The 20,576-nt window shown below is 39.0% G+C and overlaps 4 protein-coding genes across 21 annotated transcripts in view; all 4 read left to right on the forward strand.

Annotated features, from left to right (window-relative positions):
* The window catches only part of LOC132861557 (fatty acid desaturase 6-like), an 11,548-nt gene extending 8,324 nt beyond the window's left edge, over positions 1-3,224 (forward strand). Inside the window, exons 5-7 of one of the 3 annotated variants that reach the window (XM_060893160.1) lie at positions 1,690-1,869; positions 2,134-2,225; positions 2,947-3,224. In XM_060893160.1, coding sequence (XP_060749143.1) covers positions 1,690-1,869; positions 2,134-2,225; positions 2,947-2,989 — 315 coding nt within the window. In that variant the 3' untranslated portion in view covers positions 2,990-3,224. Of the gene's footprint in view, positions 1-1,689; positions 1,870-2,133 lie in introns of all 3 variants that reach the window. The other 2 variants (XM_060893151.1, XM_060893168.1) reach the window with 2 other exon arrangements.
* Positions 1-20,576, forward strand: part of LOC132861411 (NACHT, LRR and PYD domains-containing protein 12-like) — a 242,043-nt gene that overhangs the window by 108,932 nt on the left and 112,535 nt on the right. The gene's annotated exons all lie outside the window — the stretch shown is intronic.
* On the forward strand, positions 8,736-10,336 carry LOC132861618 (fatty acid desaturase 6-like). Of its 2 annotated transcripts, XM_060893198.1 has the most exons (3): positions 8,736-8,969; positions 9,232-9,323; positions 10,059-10,336. In XM_060893198.1, exons 1-3 carry the CDS (start codon positions 8,805-8,807, stop codon positions 10,099-10,101), a joined length of 300 nt encoding a protein of 99 aa, XP_060749181.1. In that variant the 5' UTR covers positions 8,736-8,804; the 3' UTR covers positions 10,102-10,336. The 2 variants fall into 2 exon arrangements, with proteins under 2 accessions (XP_060749181.1, XP_060749180.1); XM_060893197.1 differs by having other exon boundaries at positions 8,746-8,969; positions 9,232-10,336.
* LOC132861600 (uncharacterized) lies at positions 14,332-19,245 on the forward strand. 2 transcript variants are annotated; one of them, XM_060893196.1, is made up of 3 exons: positions 14,332-14,471; positions 15,624-15,739; positions 16,678-19,245. In XM_060893196.1, the coding sequence occupies exons 2-3, from the start codon at positions 15,632-15,634 to the stop codon at positions 17,365-17,367; spliced, it is 798 nt and encodes a 265-aa protein (XP_060749179.1). In that variant the 5' UTR covers positions 14,332-14,471; positions 15,624-15,631; the 3' UTR covers positions 17,368-19,245. The 2 variants fall into 2 exon arrangements, with proteins under 2 accessions (XP_060749179.1, XP_060749178.1); XM_060893195.1 differs by lacking the exon at positions 14,332-14,471 and having other exon boundaries at positions 15,470-15,739.

A 20,576-nucleotide genomic window follows, 5' to 3' on the forward strand; every position in this document is an offset into this window, starting at 1 on the left:
GTTGTGATGGTGTGTGTTGTGATGTGTGTTGTGATGTGTGTTGTGTGTTGTGATGATGTGTGTTGTGATGTGTGTTGTGATGATGTGTGTTGTGATGTGTGTTGTGATGTGTGTTGTGATGTGTGTTGTGATGTGTGTTGTGTTGTGATGTGTGTTGTGTTGTGATGTGTGTTGTGTGTTGTGATGTGTGTTGTGATGTGTGTTGTGTTGTGTGTTGTGATGTGTGTTGTGATGTGTGTTGTGTGTTGTGATGTGTGTTGTGATGGTGTGTGTTGTGATGTGTGTTGTGATGTGTGATGTGTGTTGTGATGTGTGTTGTGATGTGTGTTGTGTGTTGTGATGTGTGTTGTGATGGTGTGTGTTGTGATGTGTGTTGTGTTGTGTGTTGTGTTGTGTGTTGTGATGTGTGTTGTGATGTGTGTTGTGATGTGTGTTGTGTGTTGTGATGCGTGTTGTGTTGTGTGTTGTGATGTGTGTTGTGATGGTGTGTGTTGTGATGTGTTGTGTGTTGTGATGTGTGTTGTGTTGTGTGTTGTGATGTGTGTTGTGTTGTGTGTTGTGATGTGTGTTGTGTGTTGTGATGTGTGTTGTGATGTGTGTTGTGATGTGTGTTGTGATGGTATGTGTTGTGTGTTGTGATGTGTGTTGTGATGTGTGTTGTGATGTGTGCTCTGATCCTGTCTGGTCCTCTAAAATATTTCTGCCACTTTGAAGCTTTTTGAGGGCAGAGAAGATTTTCCTGAGAATTAAACTCAGAACTGACTCTTTATGATCCATGAGAGTTTTCCCTCTTCCCATAAACCTACATGACCAGCACACACACACACACACACACACACACACACACACACACACACACACACACACACACACACACTGTGATATGCAACATTAAAGTATCTAAAAACAGATGAAAGTGAATTCTTTAATAAACGAGTAAACAGTGTGAACCTGTGGTTAGGTGCTGGTGTGGTTCTTGAGGGCTTCTTACAGAAGAACAGCTTCATCTACAGCAGCGGTGCAGGTGTGGGTGCAGGTTATTCCAACCAAGCAGAAGACATACCAGAGTCTATACTAAACTCCAAGAACAACTGATTAAACAGGTGGAATCAGGTGTAGCTTCTGCTTGGTTGGAATGAAAACCTGCACCCACACCGGAACCTTTGTGGGTAAGACTTGACACCGCTGATCTACAATCATTGTCCTGCTGGACCTTCAACATGTTTTTACTTCATAAGTGGTTAAGGTCTGAGAACTAGGCTCAGGTCCTCCTGTACTGGTTTACTTTATCAGTTTCTTCTTGGGAAGGGGATTTAAGGAGACCACTAAAGACGTCCAGCCTGATGACACTAAAGGTGTGGACAAGTCTTGATTGGACCACAAACATCTACATTTGGTTATATAAAGAGAATCTTCAGGAGAAAAACAGAAACAGGACCATATCCTGGTTTTTAGACATGGAGTGGTGAAGTCTGGGCAGAAGAACACAGAAGTGTCACCAGCTTCAAATGAGGCATTTGGAGAAAATTGGATTTGTTCATTGGTGCTTAATGATGTCCATAATGATATCTTCTTCTTCTTCTTCTTCTTCTTCTTCTTCTTCTTCTTCTTCTTCTTCTTCTTCATCATCTTCTTCTTCATACGTGCTGGTTTGATTGATCAGCTTATCAGCTGTAGTTGTTTTCGCAGCACATTGGGTTGCCGATGTTTTCTCAGAGTCGTCGACCCAAGCGCATATATCAGATGAGTCACGGAGTGTTAAACCTGTCGAGGAACCCACTGTTGGACTGGACCTTCGGCCACTCACTCATTAACTGCCACGTGGAGCATCACCTGTTCCCCTCACTGTCTGACAACATGTGTCTAAAGGTAAGTGCTCCAGCACCGGGTTCTCCAGGGGCCCAGAACACTGCATTCTTAGTGTGTTTGAATTGTGCATGAACGTGTGTTTGTGTGTGCGTTTGTTTGTGTGTCTCTGTGTTTGTGTCTGTGCTTGTGTGTGTGTGTGTGTTTGTTTGTGTGTCTGTGTTTGTGTATGTGTGTGTGTGTGTGTGTCTTTGTGTGTGTGTCTTTGTCTGTGTGTTTGTGTGTCTGTGTGTTTGTGTGTGTGTCTGTTTGTGTGTGTGTGTGCAGGTGAAGCCAATTGTGTCGCAGTTCCTGAAGATGAAGGCGTTACCGTATCAGGAGGAAGACTATCTCTCTCGTCTTCGTCTCTTCTTCCACAGGTACCAGGAGCTGATGGTGTTTGCTCCTCCGATCACTGAGCTGGTGGGGGTTCAGTGACGGAGAACCACAAGAACTGTCACAGATCCTCCAACCAGGACTGTTTATTTCATATCTAACTAGTGTACAGGTTCTACAATGATGCTAAAACACACACACACACACACACACACACACACACACACACACACACACACACACACACACACACACACACACACACACTGCAGCTTCCATCATGAACACACCACCTGATGGACCTTCTGGTGTCGCCTAAAGAGCTACCAAAGACCAATATGAATATTTAGGGCCCTAGATAGGGAACATAGTGTATATTAGTGAAGCCCTGTACTGTAGGGGCTGCACATTACTCAAAAGTTAGTGCCCCCACTGCTGCCCCTCCCCAGTGTAGTAGATTTGGTCTTTTACTAAAGCTCTTTGAACAGAAACTAATGCACATTTCAGCTGCTTTACAATTAAACTAAAATAAATTTGCTTTGTTTTCAACTTTCAAATGTAATTTCTTATTTTCTTATATTGGGTTTAAGTAAACACTAAAATAACACTATATTAAAAAAAAGTAGCTTAAGTTTATTTTGATAATAGTAGCTTTTTAAAAAAAGTTTATGATAATTAGTTGTGATAAAGTAACACAGGAAATCCTAATGATTGTCTCCAGGACGTTTCTTGGACCAGTCACCTGTATTATTTCTTATTTAACAGAGATGAAGAATTTTATTACTCAGGACACAGAAACACAAAGTGAACATTGGGGCTACTGCCACACAGCCACCAGAGAGCGCTAGTGTGATGGTGTAATATCATCTGCTAATCTCTGGTTCATATCAATACATCGAGTGAAGCAAAAACATCCTGTAAACAAGCACACACGTCTCTCAACCAGCAAAAATCAGCAAATTGTATTAAACACTAAGAGCTAGGCTAACAGTGCTAACTTTATTTTTAAACACTGTTTATGACCTTAAATAATCATGAAGTTAACAGTAAAGTGTTTGTTTTTGTGGAGATTTTTCTTTATAATTAATTATTAAGACATTCATGTTATAATGCATTCATAAGGAATCATACGCTTTGTTTATTTTAATGAGAATGTACAGCACTATTACTACTTTTATTCACATTGTACTGATAACACAATGTATTATACACACCGCTCATAACACACACACTACAGTCTATAATCGCTCTGTTCAGCTTTATTATTTTTTATTATTTTTTAAACTTTAAACCATGACATTTTCCAGCTTACTACAAATGTTACAAACTTTTACACCTTTATAACACAATATAAAACTTTACAACTTACAGCATACTACAACTCTCTAATATAATATACATTATTATAAATTAATTTTAGAAATTAAATTACCACATAACACATTATTACTGTGTTTAACACATTAAACTGTATCAAGAAAATAATGTCCAAAAAATTTTTTTTTTCTACTGATATGAATTGACTCTGAGAACTCTTTATTTTTACTGATTATTATTATTATTATTATTATTATTATTATTATTATTATTATTATTATTATTATTATATTCTTGTAGGATGTGAACCTAATGTGTGACATGCTTTACACTTTCAGTAGTTAATTTTTTAGCTGATGTATTTAGTGTCTGAGTTGCTTTTTTCTGTGTAATAAATGTATTTAGATGGGTGCACGGTGGCTTAGTGGTTAGCACGTTCGCCTCACACCTCCAGGGTTGGGGGTTCGATTCCCGCCTCCGCCTTGTGTGTGTGGAGTTTGCATGTTCTCCCCGTGCCTCGGGGGTTTCCTCCGGGTACTCCGGTTTCCTCCCCCGGTCCAAAGCATGCATGGTAGGTTGATTGGCATCTCTGGAAAATTGTCCGTAGTGTGTGATTGCGTGAGTGAATGAGAGTGTGTGTGTGTGTGTGTGCCATGTGATGGGTTGGCACTCCGTCCAGGGTGTATCCTGCCTTGATGCCCGATGATGCCTGAGATAGGCACAGGCTCCCCGTGACCCAAGGTAGTTCGGATAAGCGGTAGAAAATGAATGAATGAAAAAAATGTATTTAGATGAAGGATTTGCTCAGTGATGGAGGAATCTGTAAGCCTGTTAAACACTTCCTCAGGTCTGAGTGTTGGAATGCATGGTGCTGAGCTCTGCTGGTTAAACACTGACACTGTATCATAAGAACCTGATGCAGTAACCACACATATAGAGACTGAACACACTGACATACTGAACCTGAACTCAGCTTTATTAACATTACTAAGACCTTCATTTAAAACATTCTTCCAGTTTTATGTTTCACATCCTTTGTTCTGCATTTGAAAAAAGTTCCAGATTTTAAACAGTCCACGATAAAACAACGGTAATCCACCACGTCCTGCCCTATAACTGCATAGGAGGACTTGTAAAACTCAACAGGAAGACCGTCTAATCCTGGTGCCTGTCCAGTCTCCATGCCATGTAGAACCCAGCTCGTGTTTAAAACCATAAAAATGATCTAATCTTGCCAGGGAGAACGTTACCTATGATGTGGGCCCATGTGTACTGTCACTTTGTCTTATTTAAAGTTCTTCATATGTCACTTAACTCATGGGCCTCCATCAGCTCCCACAGATGCTTACTGGACGCTGCATGAGGTTCTGTGGGGTTTCGATCTAAAATATCTGCAGTACAGTTAAAATCTCCACCCAAAATTAAAATATCAGCAGTGTTGCAGTCAGCAATATTACGTTTATCTAACAGAACATCCTCTCCACTGCACTGGTGGGAGTGAACACACAGATAAAAACTAAAACCTCATTCTTATAAAAAGTTTTCACTTTTAAAAGCCTCCCATTTAAAATTTCTTCAACTGAATAAGAACAAGCAATAAAACAGCAAAGCGACTCCACCACTGAGTGTTGTGTTATGGTTTTAAATCACCAACGATCCCAATCCTTCACCCAGTCAGCAGCGTTACTGACATCGCTGTGGGTTTCCTGTAACATTACACCATCAATATGCTTTTGCTTTAAAAGTTTGTATAATTTAATTGTCTTGATGTACTTGTTATACCCCTAAAAAAGGATGAGAATTAAGCATTCATACTCGACGATGTTTTCCCACTGAGAACTTTATGCATAGTGGAGAAACACCCTGCAGTAGTTCTTGCCGGCAGGCACTAAATTCCAGGGGTTTCGTTCCACGACGTAAAGTGGGCGTGTTTCCGGAGGTCTTGGAAAACACCCTCTTCAAAAAAAAATAATAAAAAAAGAGAGAGGTCACCTGTCATGCGCAGAATGCTGTTTCATTTGCGTGGGCATTTCCAATCCCAGGATCAACTCAGATGGATAATGAAGGAGAAATAAAAGCAAAGCTACGATGGATAATGAAGGACAAAACAGTCATACAGGTAGATTTTATATTTTATATCTATTATGCTTTATTATCTTACAGTTAAGCTATTTTCGATAACAAATAAACAACCAAAAACATTTTTGTATAGCCTATGCATCTTTCCACAGTTAAGTTATACTGAATGAATATAAATAAAAAGATCATGGAGACCAAAGTAATAAACCTCTTTATACGTTAATACTTTATAAATATTCTTTGTTTCTATCAGACTGGATCCCAACAAATTTCAAAATATGTATCTCAGGTGTTTCGTGTCAAATTACATTAACACACTTATAACTTCAGATACCTGTCCTGATCACACTGATAACACTATTAATGTAATTTGACACGAAACACCTGAGATCAGGACAGGTATTTTATTAGTATGAATGTCACGAAACACTCGCAACTGCGGAAAGGTTATCTAAAGTTGTGACAGTATGAATATAATTTAAAAAAAAAAAAACACCGTCTCGGACAAGTAACGTTATCTGAAGCAATTTATGCAAACGGCGTTCGTCCCAATCTGCGCATGATCGTTGACCTATGTAGATTATCAAATAGGCCCCTGGAAATAAGTGCCTGCCAGGACTCGCTAGTGTTCAACGAGGCCTGACTAATCGATCACACACCTTATTGTGCCAAACTAATTGATCACCCATTTACTCAACATGCTTTTAGAGAACTGATTTGCATTTTTTAACCATTTGTGTTTTAACAGATTCACACAGATTTTAACCCTGAATATAGAATACTTTCAATATTATACAGATTTATAAATTTCCTATTTAATTATTCAAAGATAATTATACAGATATATCTTTCACTCTATCACAAACTCTCTTGCTCCATTAATATTCAAACTCACAATGTGAATCCCACTCATTATAAAATGTAAATAAAATAAAAACCTTTCCAACATAAAACACACCAGACATTCTCATCATCAGGGTTTTCACCTCATCAGTTTCTTTAACCTAAAGATTTGGACATCTGTGAGTGTCTCCCTCTCCCCCCCCCCCCCCCCCTCTCTCCCTCTCTCTCTCCCTCTCCCCCCCCCTCTCCCCCTCTCTCTCCCCCCCTCTCTCTCTTCCTCTCTCTCCCACCCTCCCCCCCTCTGAGAGCTGTTTTGTTCTCTCATGTTCAGTAAGCAGTGTAAGGACAGAATAATTGACGTCTGTCTGACTTTTCCTCAGCGTGAGACCCTGTGCTCAGTGTGTGTTGTGATGTGTGTTGTGATGATATGTGTGTTGTGATGATATGTGTGTTGTGATGTTTGTTGTGATGTTTGTTGTGATGTGTGCTCTGATGTGTGATGTGTGTTGTGATGTGTGTTGTGATGTGTGTTGTGATGTGATGTGTGTTGTGATGTGTGTTGTGATGTGTGTTGTGTGTTGTGATGTGTGTTGTGATGTGTGTTGTGATGTGTGTTGTGATGTGTGATGTGTGTTGTGATGTGTGTTGTGTGTTGTGATGTGTGATGTGTGTTGTGTGTTGTGATGGTGTGTGTTGTGATGTGTGTTGTGATGTGTGTTGTGTGTTGTGATGATGTGTGTTGTGATGTGTGTTGTGATGATGTGTGTTGTGATGTGTGTTGTGATGTGTGTTGTGATGTGTGTTGTGATGTGTGTTGTGTTGTGATGTGTGTTGTGTTGTGATGTGTGTTGTGTGTTGTGATGTGTGTTGTGATGTGTGTTGTGTTGTGTGTTGTGATGTGTGTTGTGATGTGTGTTGTGTGTTGTGATGTGTGTTGTGATGGTGTGTGTTGTGATGTGTGTTGTGATGTGTGATGTGTGTTGTGATGTGTGTTGTGATGTGTGTTGTGTGTTGTGATGTGTGTTGTGATGGTGTGTGTTGTGATGTGTGTTGTGTTGTGTGTTGTGTTGTGTGTTGTGATGTGTGTTGTGATGTGTGTTGTGATGTGTGTTGTGTGTTGTGATGCGTGTTGTGTTGTGTGTTGTGATGTGTGTTGTGATGGTGTGTGTTGTGATGTGTTGTGTGTTGTGATGTGTGTTGTGTTGTGTGTTGTGATGTGTGTTGTGTTGTGTGTTGTGATGTGTGTTGTGTGTTGTGATGTGTGTTGTGATGTGTGTTGTGATGTGTGTTGTGATGGTATGTGTTGTGTGTTGTGATGTGTGTTGTGATGTGTGTTGTGATGTGTGCTCTGATCCTGTCTGGTCCTCTAAAATATTTCTGCCACTTTGAAGCTTTTTGAGGGCAGAGAAGATTTTCCTGAGAATTAAACTCAGAACTGACTCTTTATGATCCATGAGAGTTTTCCCTCTTCCCATAAACCTACATGACCAGCACACACACACACACACACACACACACACACACACACACACACACACACACACACACACACACTGTGATATGCAACATTAAAGTATCTAAAAACAGATGAAAGTGAATTCTTTAATAAACGAGTAAACAGTGTGAACCTGTGGTTAGGTGCTGGTGTGGTTCTTGAGGGCTTCTTACAGAAGAACAGCTTCATCTACAGCAGCGGTGCAGGTGTGGGTGCAGGTTATTCCAACCAAGCAGAAGACATACCAGAGTCTATACTAAACTCCAAGAACAACTGATTAAACAGGTGGAATCAGGTGTAGCTTCTGCTTGGTTGGAATGAAAACCTGCACCCACACCGGAACCTTTGTGGGTAAGACTTGACACCGCTGATCTACAATCATTGTCCTGCTGGACCTTCAACATGTTTTTACTTCATAAGTGGTTAAGGTCTGAGAACTAGGCTCAGGTCCTCCTGTACTGGTTTACTTTATCAGTTTCTTCTTGGGAAGGGGATTTAAGGAGACCACTAAAGACGTCCAGCCTGATGACACTAAAGGTGTGGACAAGTCTTGATTGGACCACAAACATCTACATTTGGTTATATAAAGAGAATCTTCAGGAGAAAAACAGAAACAGGACCATATCCTGGTTTTTAGACATGGAGTGGTGAAGTCTGGGCAGAAGAACACAGAAGTGTCACCAGCTTCAAATGAGGCATTTGGAGAAAATTGGATTTGTTCATTGGTGCTTAATGATGTCCATAATGATATCTTCTTCTTCTTCTTCTTCTTCTTCTTCTTCTTCTTCTTCTTCTTCTTCTTCTTCTTCATCATCTTCTTCTTCATACGTGCTGGTTTGATTGATCAGCTTATCAGCTGTAGTTGTTTTCGCAGCACATTGGGTTGCCGATGTTTTCTCAGAGTCGTCGACCCAAGCGCATATATCAGATGAGTCACGGAGTGTTAAACCTGTCGAGGAACCCACTGTTGGACTGGACCTTCGGCCACTCACTCATTAACTGCCACGTGGAGCATCACCTGTTCCCCTCACTGTCTGACAACATGTGTCTAAAGGTAAGTGCTCCAGCACCGGGTTCTCCAGGGGCCCAGAACACTGCATTCTTAGTGTGTTTGAATTGTGCATGAACGTGTGTTTGTGTGTGCGTTTGTTTGTGTGTCTCTGTGTTTGTGTCTGTGCTTGTGTGTGTGTGTGTGTTTGTTTGTGTGTCTGTGTTTGTGTATGTGTGTGTGTGTGTGTCTTTGTGTGTGTGTCTTTGTCTGTGTGTTTGTGTGTCTGTGTGTTTGTGTGTGTGTCTGTTTGTGTGTGTGTGTGCAGGTGAAGCCAATTGTGTCGCAGTTCCTGAAGATGAAGGCGTTACCGTATCAGGAGGAAGACTATCTCTCTCGTCTTCGTCTCTTCTTCCACAGGTACCAGGAGCTGATGGTGTTTGCTCCTCCGATCACTGAGCTGGTGGGGGTTCAGTGACGGAGAACCACAAGAACTGTCACAGATCCTCCAACCAGGACTGTTTATTTCATATCTAACTAGTGTACAGGTTCTACAATGATGCTAAAACACACACACACACACACACACACACACACACACACACACACACACACACACACACACACACACACACACACACACACACACACACACACTGCAGCTTCCATCATGAACACACCACCTGATGGACCTTCTGGTGTCGCCTAAAGAGCTACCAAAGACCAATATGAATATTTAGGGCCCTAGATAGGGAACATAGTGTATATTAGTGAAGCCCTGTACTGTAGGGGCTGCACATTACTCAAAAGTTAGTGCCCCCACTGCTGCCCCTCCCCAGTGTAGTAGATTTGGTCTTTTACTAAAGCTCTTTGAACAGAAACTAATGCACATTTCAGCTGCTTTACAATTAAACTAAAATAAATTTGCTTTGTTTTCAACTTTCAAATGTAATTTCTTATTTTCTTATATTGGGTTTAAGTAAACACTAAAATAACACTATATTAAAAAAAAGTAGCTTAAGTTTATTTTGATAATAGTAGCTTTTTAAAAAAAGTTTATGATAATTAGTTGTGATAAAGTAACACAGGAAATCCTAATGATTGTCTCCAGGACGTTTCTTGGACCAGTCACCTGTATTATTTCTTATTTAACAGAGATGAAGAATTTTATTACTCAGGACACAGAAACACAAAGTGAACATTGGGGCTACTGCCACACAGCCACCAGAGAGCGCTAGTGTGATGGTGTAATATCATCTGCTAATCTCTGGTTCATATCAATACATCGAGTGAAGCAAAAACATCCTGTAAACAAGCACACACGTCTCTCAACCAGCAAAAATCAGCAAATTGTATTAAACACTAAGAGCTAGGCTAACAGTGCTAACTTTATTTTTAAACACTGTTTATGACCTTAAATAATCATGAAGTTAACAGTAAAGTGTTTGTTTTTGTGGAGATTTTTCTTTATAATTAATTATTAAGACATTCATGTTATAATGCATTCATAAGGAATCATACGCTTTGTTTATTTTAATGAGAATGTACAGCACTATTACTACTTTTATTCACATTGTACTGATAACACAATGTATTATACACACCGCTCATAACACACACACTACAGTCTATAATCGCTCTGTTCAGCTTTATTATTTTTTATTATTTTTTAAACTTTAAACCATGACATTTTCCAGCTTACTACAAATGTTACAAACTTTTACACCTTTATAACACAATATAAAACTTTACAACTTACAGCATACTACAACTCTCTAATATAATATACATTATTATAAATTAATTTTAGAAATTAAATTACCACATAACACATTATTACTGTGTTTAACACATTAAACTGTATCAAGAAAATAATGTCCAAAAAATTTTTTTTTTCTACTGATATGAATTGACTCTGAGAACTCTTTATTTTTACTGATTATTATTATTATTATTATTATTATTATTATTATTATTATTATTATTATTATATTCTTGTAGGATGTGAACCTAATGTGTGACATGCTTTACACTTTCAGTAGTTAATTTTTTAGCTGATGTATTTAGTGTCTGAGTTGCTTTTTTCTGTGTAATAAATGTATTTAGATGGGTGCACGGTGGCTTAGTGGTTAGCACGTTCGCCTCACACCTCCAGGGTTGGGGGTTCGATTCCCGCCTCCGCCTTGTGTGTGTGGAGTTTGCATGTTCTCCCCGTGCCTCGGGGGTTTCCTCCGGGTACTCCGGTTTCCTCCCCCGGTCCAAAGCATGCATGGTAGGTTGATTGGCATCTCTGGAAAATTGTCCGTAGTGTGTGATTGCGTGAGTGAATGAGAGTGTGTGTGTGTGTGTGTGCCATGTGATGGGTTGGCACTCCGTCCAGGGTGTATCCTGCCTTGATGCCCGATGATGCCTGAGATAGGCACAGGCTCCCCGTGACCCAAGGTAGTTCGGATAAGCGGTAGAAAATGAATGAATGAAAAAAATGTATTTAGATGAAGGATTTGCTCAGTGATGGAGGAATCTGTAAGCCTGTTAAACACTTCCTCAGGTCTGAGTGTTGGAATGCATGGTGCTGAGCTCTGCTGGTTAAACACTGACACTGTATCATAAGAACCTGATGCAGTAACCACACATATAGAGACTGAACACACTGACATACTGAACCTGAACTCAGCTTTATTAACATTACTAAGACCTTCATTTAAAACATTCTTCCAGTTTTATGTTTCACATCCTTTGTTCTGCATTTGAAAAAAGTTCCAGATTTTAAACAGTCCACGATAAAACAACGGTAATCCACCACGTCCTGCCCTATAACTGCATAGGAGGACTTGTAAAACTCAACAGGAAGACCGTCTAATCCTGGTGCCTGTCCAGTCTCCATGCCATGTAGAACCCAGCTCGTGTTTAAAACCATAAAAATGATCTAATCTTGCCAGGGAGAACGTTACCTATGATGTGGGCCCATGTGTACTGTCACTTTGTCTTATTTAAAGTTCTTCATATGTCACTTAACTCATGGGCCTCCATCAGCTCCCACAGATGCTTACTGGACGCTGCATGAGGTTCTGTGGGGTTTCGATCTAAAATATCTGCAGTACAGTTAAAATCTCCACCCAAAATTAAAATATCAGCAGTGTTGCAGTCAGCAATATTACGTTTATCTAACAGAACATCCTCTCCACTGCACTGGTGGGAGTGAACACACAGATAAAAACTAAAACCTCATTCTTATAAAAAGTTTTCACTTTTAAAAGCCTCCCATTTAAAATTTCTTCAACTGAATAAGAACAAGCAATAAAACAGCAAAGCGACTCCACCACTGAGTGTTGTGTTATGGTTTTAAATCACCAACGATCCCAATCCTTCACCCAGTCAGCAGCGTTACTGACATCGCTGTGGGTTTCCTGTAACATTACACCATCAATATGCTTTTGCTTTAAAAGTTTGTATAATTTAATTGTCTTGATGTACTTGTTATACCCCTAAAAAAGGATGAGAATTAAGCATTCATACTCGACGATGTTTTCCCACTGAGAACTTTATGCATAGTGGAGAAACACCCTGCAGTAGTTCTTGCCGGCAGGCACTAAATTCCAGGGGTTTCGTTCCACGACGTAAAGTGGGCGTGTTTCCGGAGGTCTTGGAAAACACCCTCTTCAAAAAAAAATAATAAAAAAAGAGAGAGGTCACCTGTCATGCGCAGAATGCTGTTTCATTTGCGTGGGCATTTCCAATCCCAGGATCAACTCAGATGGATAATGAAGGAGAAATAAAAGCAAAGCTACGATGGATAATGAAGGACAAAACAGTCATACAGGTAGATTTTATATTTTATATCTATTATGCTTTATTATCTTACAGTTAAGCTATTTTCGATAACAAATAAACAACCAAAAACATTTTTGTATAGCCTATGCATCTTTCCACAGTTAAGTTATACTGAATGAATATAAATAAAAAGATCATGGAGACCAAAGTAATAAACCTCTTTATACGTTAATACTTTATAAATATTCTTTGTTTCTATCAGACTGGATCCCAACAAATTTCAAAATATGTATCTCAGGTGTTTCGTGTCAAATTACATTAACACACTTATAACTTCAGATACCTGTCCTGATCACACTGATAACACTATTAATGTAATTTGACACGAAACACCTGAGATCAGGACAGGTATTTTATTAGTATGAATGTCACGAAACACTCGCAACTGCGGAAAGGTTATCTAAAGTTGTGACAGTATGAATATAATTTAAAAAAAAAAAAACACCGTCTCGGACAAGTAACGTTATCTGAAGCAATTTATGCAAACGGCGTTCGTCCCAATCTGCGCATGATCGTTGACCTATGTAGATTATCAAATAGGCCCCTGGAAATAAGTGCCTGCCAGGACTCGCTAGTGTTCAACGAGGCCTGACTAATCGATCACACACCTTATTGTGCCAAACTAATTGATCACCCATTTACTCAACATGCTTTTAGAGAACTGATTTGCATTTTTTAACCATTTGTGTTTTAACAGATTCACACAGATTTTAACCCTGAATATAGAATACTTTCAATATTATACAGATTTATAAATTTCCTATTTAATTATTCAAAGATAATTATACAGATATATCTTTCACTCTATCACAAACTCTCTTGCTCCATTAATATTCAAACTCACAATGTGAATCCCACTCATTATAAAATGTAAATAAAATAAAAACCTTTCCAACATAAAACACACCAGACATTCTCATCATCAGGGTTTTCACCTCATCAGTTTCTTTAACCTAAAGATTTGGACATCAATAACAGCACCTTCTCAAGGTTTCACATCATGAATAAACATTTTCTGTCAGGGGGAAAAAACTCCTCGATTGCAACATTTCCTTTGCAATTTTGTGTTTTTTAAAAATTCCTTAATGTCTTCTGCACTGTACACAACACTTAATTGTTCCTCCTGGGAACCAAAGTTAAAAGCAGAATCTGACCTGCACTCTTCACCGTCTGATGCTATTTCTTCTTTCTTTGTTTCTTTTTGCTTGTTTTCCCCTGTCCTTACCTTGTTTTTGGTAAGGTTTTGGTTACCTTGTTTACCACTTTGTTGGTACACTGTACTATCCTGGGCTCTTCCTCCATTACCACGTCTCCCCCGTCCCCCTGCACTGGTGCAGTGTTTGGTGTCTCCGAGCGACAAACAGCTGCTGCAGGGGGAACGACCCCAGCCAGCTCAGCTGCTTCTTGCCCTGATTGCTCAGAAACCCCGGGGTCACTCTGTCTCTCAGGACAAGCCTGAACAAGACGCCCCATTTTACTACAGTGACATCATTTCATATCTGCATCTGAAGATGCACATCTGAAGATACAGCATTTAGCTTTTCTGTACAGTCCTTAAAAAGCCACTCTCCTAAAAGACACTAGGTGTTTAACAAGTGGAGACTTACAGCCAAGGGGGATTTTCTTAATGGGGGCGACCACTCGCCTGTACAGAGAAAGCACTTTGCACAGTTGCTGATGCTAATCAGCCTGACCCTCCAACAACAACAGTGCCAGGCCTACATGGGTTCAGTGCAGGTAAGATAGCTAAGTTATTATAGTTAGGCTACATGTTAATGCCAAATGATGTCTGCTAACTGTTCGCGTTACGACATGTAAAACGAGGTTAGAATAGCTGTTTATAAACGTATGTTAACCATAATGTTACAGGCATATTTTTTACTAACTACATTAACTTAAGTTACACCATCAACTGCAGTTGATAGGCTAACTTATGTAACGTTAAGCTAATATTTACCATTAGTCAGCAAAAGGAACCTTAACTTTTAAGGTGGAGGGGATAATAACGTGTAATTTTTAGGAGGAATATTACGTTAACCACCTTTCTTTCAGTTTGTTGGCTAAGATAAGTAAACCACGCTATTTGCTGTATTTTTAGTGCTTAATTTGTAAATCAAGAGGTCCTCGAACACAGCGAGGCTGCTGTCAGGGGGAGTGAAAAAGTCACGTCAGAAATCCCCAGTGCATGCAGCACTTTGGACATCGCGACATTACATAACACTAAACAAACATTCAGAACTTTGCCAGTTTCAAAGCCAGCAGGGATACTATTTCGATTAAGTTTTGCACGGACGTTTAGTATAGTGTTCAGCGTGCTACACCAATAATAATGTTGAATATATTCTGACATTGCTTCGGTTTCTTTAGTTGTGCCCTCTCTTTTGGTTTGTCACTATGCATACAGTATGTGTCCTGTAATTGTTTTATTTGTTGATATTTTTCTAAACTGTGTACTTGATGCATTTAATAATTTAGAAACAAAGCTAGCTTTTTGAAGCTTTCCAAAGCAAGTTATATATTTTTCAGAAACTAGATTCCAGTTGTGCAGTGAATCACCGATAAATATGTACATATAGCCTGTGTCTCAACACTATTGACCTTCTTGAGTCTAGCCTTCTACGATTTGAGTAATGTTACTGTTAAAGGTGAGCACATTCAAATGCTTAAGACAGTTTGACTTCCAAGTTATAAGAAAGACCTATAGTTGCCTACTTATACAGTTGATACATGAAACATCCATTTTTAGCAACGTTATAACACTCTTGGCCGAAATACATTTTTGAGATATTTAAAGCAATTACACTTTTGAGGGTACAGTCCTAAATCTGTTTATATTTGTGGTGCAACACATATTTACATAAATGCTGCCTTTTTCCGACATTTGTTCAGGGCCAGCTATGGCTACGTCTTCAAATACCCCCCTCCCACAAGACGATGGTCTGTGGATGTTTCTTCAGAGCCGAGGGATTCCTGAGAAAAATATTCAGAAAATGCAGCAAGATCATGTAGGTGACAGCACAATGATTCCTGCAATATATTAATTTTAATTGTTTTACATTTTACTGAATCTCTGCAGATTATACAAGTAATCATCATAAATTGTAACCCTATCACATTTAGTGCCAGTGCTTCCGATTTCTTTTTTATGCCAAGCACCCCCGTCTCTCCCAACAATGCATTCATGTCTTCCCTATTCTAGGCCTGTAAAATAAGGTTTATAGGTATCTTTAGGAGTCAATTAACACTATATTTTGGTCTCTACCCTACATAAACAAGTAACAGTAGTTGTGCAGTAGCATCACCATTATACATTCAGGAAAAGTGCTGACTTATATGTTTGAAATTATAAATAAATACACAAAATAAATATTGTGCCCTTACAATTACTGCTTTCCATTTTGTTGTGATTTGATATTGTTTTAAAAGGATGGAGTAATAGTTTAGTAGTAATAGTAATAGTAATAGTTTAGATGCCAGCACAGGCCTTGGTTGGGAGCTGAAGTATGGAATCAATATGGAATAGCAATATTATGGAGTACATAATAGCAGTAATATAAGGGAGAAATGCTTTTCATGTAATTGAGGTAAATAGTTATGTAATTAAAGAGGAATACATGAAAGTAATCAGTCCCCTGACTAACTTTGATGTCAAGGATTTTCACTGTTAATACACTTTATTTTCAGCATCATTATGTCACTCAAACTTCATTGTTATGGTTACAACCATTTTTTAGACAGCAGTTTTTGTGTTAAATTACTTAATATTTTAGCTCCTTTTTATTCCCATGCGAAAAGAGAAACAAGCAAGTGAAGAAAAATAGAAATAAATTGCTGATTTGTAGCTACTGCTAAGAAATTAATGTTCACTCATATGGAAATATAGCCATCTCTTAGATTTAAGATAACCAATATATCTTACTGTATTGTTTTGTTTTTATTACAGATTGACAGCTCGGTAGTTGGAGAAATAGATGATGCCACTATGACTGCTTACATTCCAGCATATGGTGATAGGATTGCTACAAGGCTTTTCTGTATGGAAAAACAGAGAAAAGGAGGTGATGATCTAAAAAGACAGTCCTTATTTGAAAAACTTAAAAGAAAGATGGGCACATTGACAAGCAATAAAGACACAGATAAAGATTTTGAGGAGGAGCATTCTATGCAGCCAACAAAGATACATCTGAGAAATAACAAAAGGGCCGTGAAGATGGCAAGGAAAATAGAACTAGGATGGATACACGACAAGAAACAAGTGAGAAAATGCAATGGTGGAGGAACCAGAGTTCTTGATATTTCCAAGAAAGCCACAAAAACGAAGATTCTATCACAAGCTAAAAAGCTATTTTTCCCCAATGAGAAATCGAGAAAGGGAAAGTGGGAAGAGTTCAGTCACAACATTGTTGACTTTCAGGAAGCATACCTTGATGAGGGTGTTAGTGTGGGAGAGCTCTATGAGACACATAAATTGGGGATTTTAAGATTTTACTTGTTCACAGAGCACCTGACAAATGAAGATGAAGTGTTCACAGAGATGACAGAAGGAACTGATGAACAGACAGATGCAGCGAGGCTAAATGAGCGACAGAAAAACGCAACAGAAGATAATGAGCAGCTGACAAAAAACACATGACAGTGAACAGCAGACACATACTGTAGAAGATGTTGTCTCTACTGCTGTAGAGATTGCTGATCTTACATCTTTGTGTGATACATCAGAGGTCATTTTTGGCCCTTTGCAAGGTGGACCATTTTTAGAAGATCTTGATGACACAATCTTACATGAGCCTATAGAAGAGGCACAGATAAACATCAACGCCTACAGCTCAACTCCTGTCCATTCTGACACAGCGCCTGCTGGCCCATTAAGTCCTACTTATGAACCTTTGCATGTGACAGTGAAACTCCACAGAGTCAATCTCTTGGAGGAACTGATTACCCAATTCAAGGATGAAGTGATTATGTCCTACTCTGTGAAATACAGCTTCATTCATGAAATGGGGGCAGATGCTGATGGCGTGTCCAGGGATGTATATGCTGCCTTCTGGGCAGTTTTTAGACTGTGCAGCAGAGGGTGCAGATGTGAGAGTGCCATCACTATCCACAAAATGACAAGAGGAAGAATGGAAATCTGTTGGTAGGATAATGGTCAAGGGATTAAAGGAACATGGATATTTTCCTTCTCGGCTGGCTCAAGCCTTTACAGCAGCAATCACATTTGGTGAACACACTGTCTCACCTGATTTATTGTTTGACTCACTAATGTTGTATCTTGGTCAGTCTGAGCGCGATCTCTTGTCCACTGCTTTGAAAGACGCCCTTGATGGTGATGATAAAGATGAGCTTCTTGATCTTATGGATCGCATGGGAGTAAGAACAGTACCAACACAAGAGAACTTGAAAGCTGTACTTCTCCAAGTGGCCCACAATCAAATAATCCAGCAACCAAAATATGCACTGGATAACATTGCAGCAGTCGCAGGACCAACTCTCAGGGAGTTCTTCCCCAGTGTGCTGGATATGCAGATGTAGTATGAGAATCTTAAACCATCAACCCGGAAGGTTTTAAAGTTGATCACGGCCTCTCCAGCTACTCCAGCAGAGAACCAAAGTTTGCAATTTTTACATCAGTACATCAGGGGATTGGATGAAATAGGCCTCCGGAAGATGTTGAGATTCATGACAGGGTCTGATGTCATCTGAGTTAAAGACATTCAAGTCATATTCACCCCTTTGGAAGGGTTATTAAGGCGGCCTATTGCACATACTTGTGGTCCAACTTTAGAGCTGCCATCAACTTACAACAGCTATCCTGACCTCCGAGCTGAAATGGAGGCTATACTGTCCAGCAACTTCTATGCAATGGACATTACATAGAAGTGTCTCACTCACTCACATGTACACACTCTTCCCTCTTGCCCAGTTATAGCCTTATCAGTGCCATCTGTTTACCTTTAGATAGTGTGTGACTGTAAGACAGAGCACATAGGGGAAGTAATTAACTCAGGTGGTGCATTATGAGCGCAGGGTGATTTATTTTTTATTTTGTTTTTCAGTTTCAGTTTTATCCAAAATGTCATTACCAAACTTACTGTGGAAACATGTTTACTGGCTGATGAGCATTTTGTTGATGGACTCCGAATATATCCAGCCCATAGAAACATGTACACATGATAACAAGATTCAATAATCAGTTTGATTTATTGATAATGATACAGGACCATTTAAATGCCATTTAGGTTGCCCTGTTTGCAGTGGGCGCAAAGTGTGTCAAATCACATTTGGTCATGCTGAATAGCTCCACCATGAGGACAAATTTTGCCATTTTGACAATGGCAACATGTTTTGCAACGTTTCATATGCAGTTGCTGTTATTACCAGACTTAAACTGTCTGTAGAAACATATTGAGTGGCTGAACATTTTGTTATTATACTTTAAGGTCCATTTAACCAAAAAACAATTATAAGCCTTTTACACAATGTATGTTATAAATGCATGTGGATACATTTTCATTTTTAAGTGATTTAGATACATGTACCAATATTTTAATGTACTTTTATGTAAGCCATCATTTCTGTTAGCAGTTTAGGAGCATACTTTTTGGGACAATTTAAAAGGAATGTTGTTGTAAAGTTGCATTTTCATTGAAAAATTATAATTAACTTGGACCCTGAGGTAACGTCAGCTCAGTGTTTGGAAATCTGTTCTAACATACAGCACTGTACATTAGAAGGTGTTCTGCTTTTTACAAATAAAAAGCACAGGTTTCTCTCGTTTTGTACAGATGTTTTCAAACAAATTGGGTCTTTACTGCAGATAACACACACAAATTTTGTCTCACACAATAGAATTACTGAGTTTTGACAACTGCACTGCAGTTCCTGCATTCACCAGTACTCTTTAGACAACATATTTAAACAGTCATCTCTACATTACCAAATTTACCAAATAGGCCTATTTCCTACATACACAGTAAATCACACTGGGGAGAAAAAATGTTTTACTGGTTTAGCATGTATTTATATGATGCCAAATAATTGTGTAAAAAAGTCCTTTATGTGCAGCCCAGAGATAACAAGATACAATAATACGTTTGATTTATAATACGTCAGACCACATCTTGATGTGAAATAGTTCCACCATAAGGACAAATGTGCCATTTTTGACAATGGCAACATGTGATACCTTTCATTTGCAGGTATAGGATTGTTCCCAGTTCTGTGGATGAGATGTACTTTTTACATAATGATGAATAAAAAGAGATGATATGGAGCTCAGTTGGGAGATGTCCATTATAAAAGAGTTGTCTATTATCGATTGCTTAAACACAGTACTTCTGTCAAACATTTACAGTGAATGTCATGGTATATATCCTTTTCCGTCCAAACGGCAATTCTGTTGTTTTTTTTGGCTATGAGTGGGTGCTCACATTCAGTCATTTGATCCAGTAGAACAACTTGTGATTATTAAATTTGGGTACGTATGTAAGCACGTAAGAACATGTAAAGATCAATGGCTTCCTCTGGAGAGGTTGGTGGATGAAGTTTTCTGCCATGGCAAGGCAACAAATGTCAAACACTGTACTATCACAGGGATATGGTCCTCTCTCATGACATTCCTCCCTACAAGCCTGTATCTTCTGTTGGGATGCCTCTTTAAGGTACTCCATAGCACCAAAAAGTTGGGGTAGGGTGTACATCATCACTGGACGTCCACATGGAGACACAGCATTTCTGGATGGGCGAATTCTGTGTGTGTTCCAGAGGTGAACAACATCCTGCAGTTCTCTCTAAATATAAAGAAAAAGAGTGGGAAAGTAAGAAAATTAGTCCACACATTTG

This window comes from Tachysurus vachellii, chromosome 2 (genome assembly GCF_030014155.1).
Source record: "Tachysurus vachellii isolate PV-2020 chromosome 2, HZAU_Pvac_v1, whole genome shotgun sequence".
NCBI classification, from domain to species: domain Eukaryota; kingdom Metazoa; phylum Chordata; class Actinopteri; order Siluriformes; family Bagridae; genus Tachysurus; species Tachysurus vachellii.

What these genes read in the sequence shown, in the direction of transcription:
- LOC132861618 (XM_060893197.1), top strand. Translation starts at nt 8,805, where the DNA reads ATGTTTTCTCAGAGTCGTCGACCCAAGCGCATATATCAGATGAGTCAC. An exon ending in CTGACAACATGTGTCTAAAG is followed by an intron (nt 8,970 to 9,231) that starts GTAAGTGCTCCA and finishes GTGTGTGTGCAG; the next exon opens with GTGAAGCCAATTGTGTCGCA.
- LOC132861600 (XM_060893195.1), top strand. Translation starts at nt 15,596, where the DNA reads ATGCTGCCTTTTTCCGACATTTGTTCAGGGCCAGCTATGGCTACGTCT. An exon ending in AGAAAATGCAGCAAGATCAT is followed by an intron (nt 15,740 to 16,677) that starts GTAGGTGACAGC and finishes TTTTTATTACAG; the next exon opens with ATTGACAGCTCGGTAGTTGG.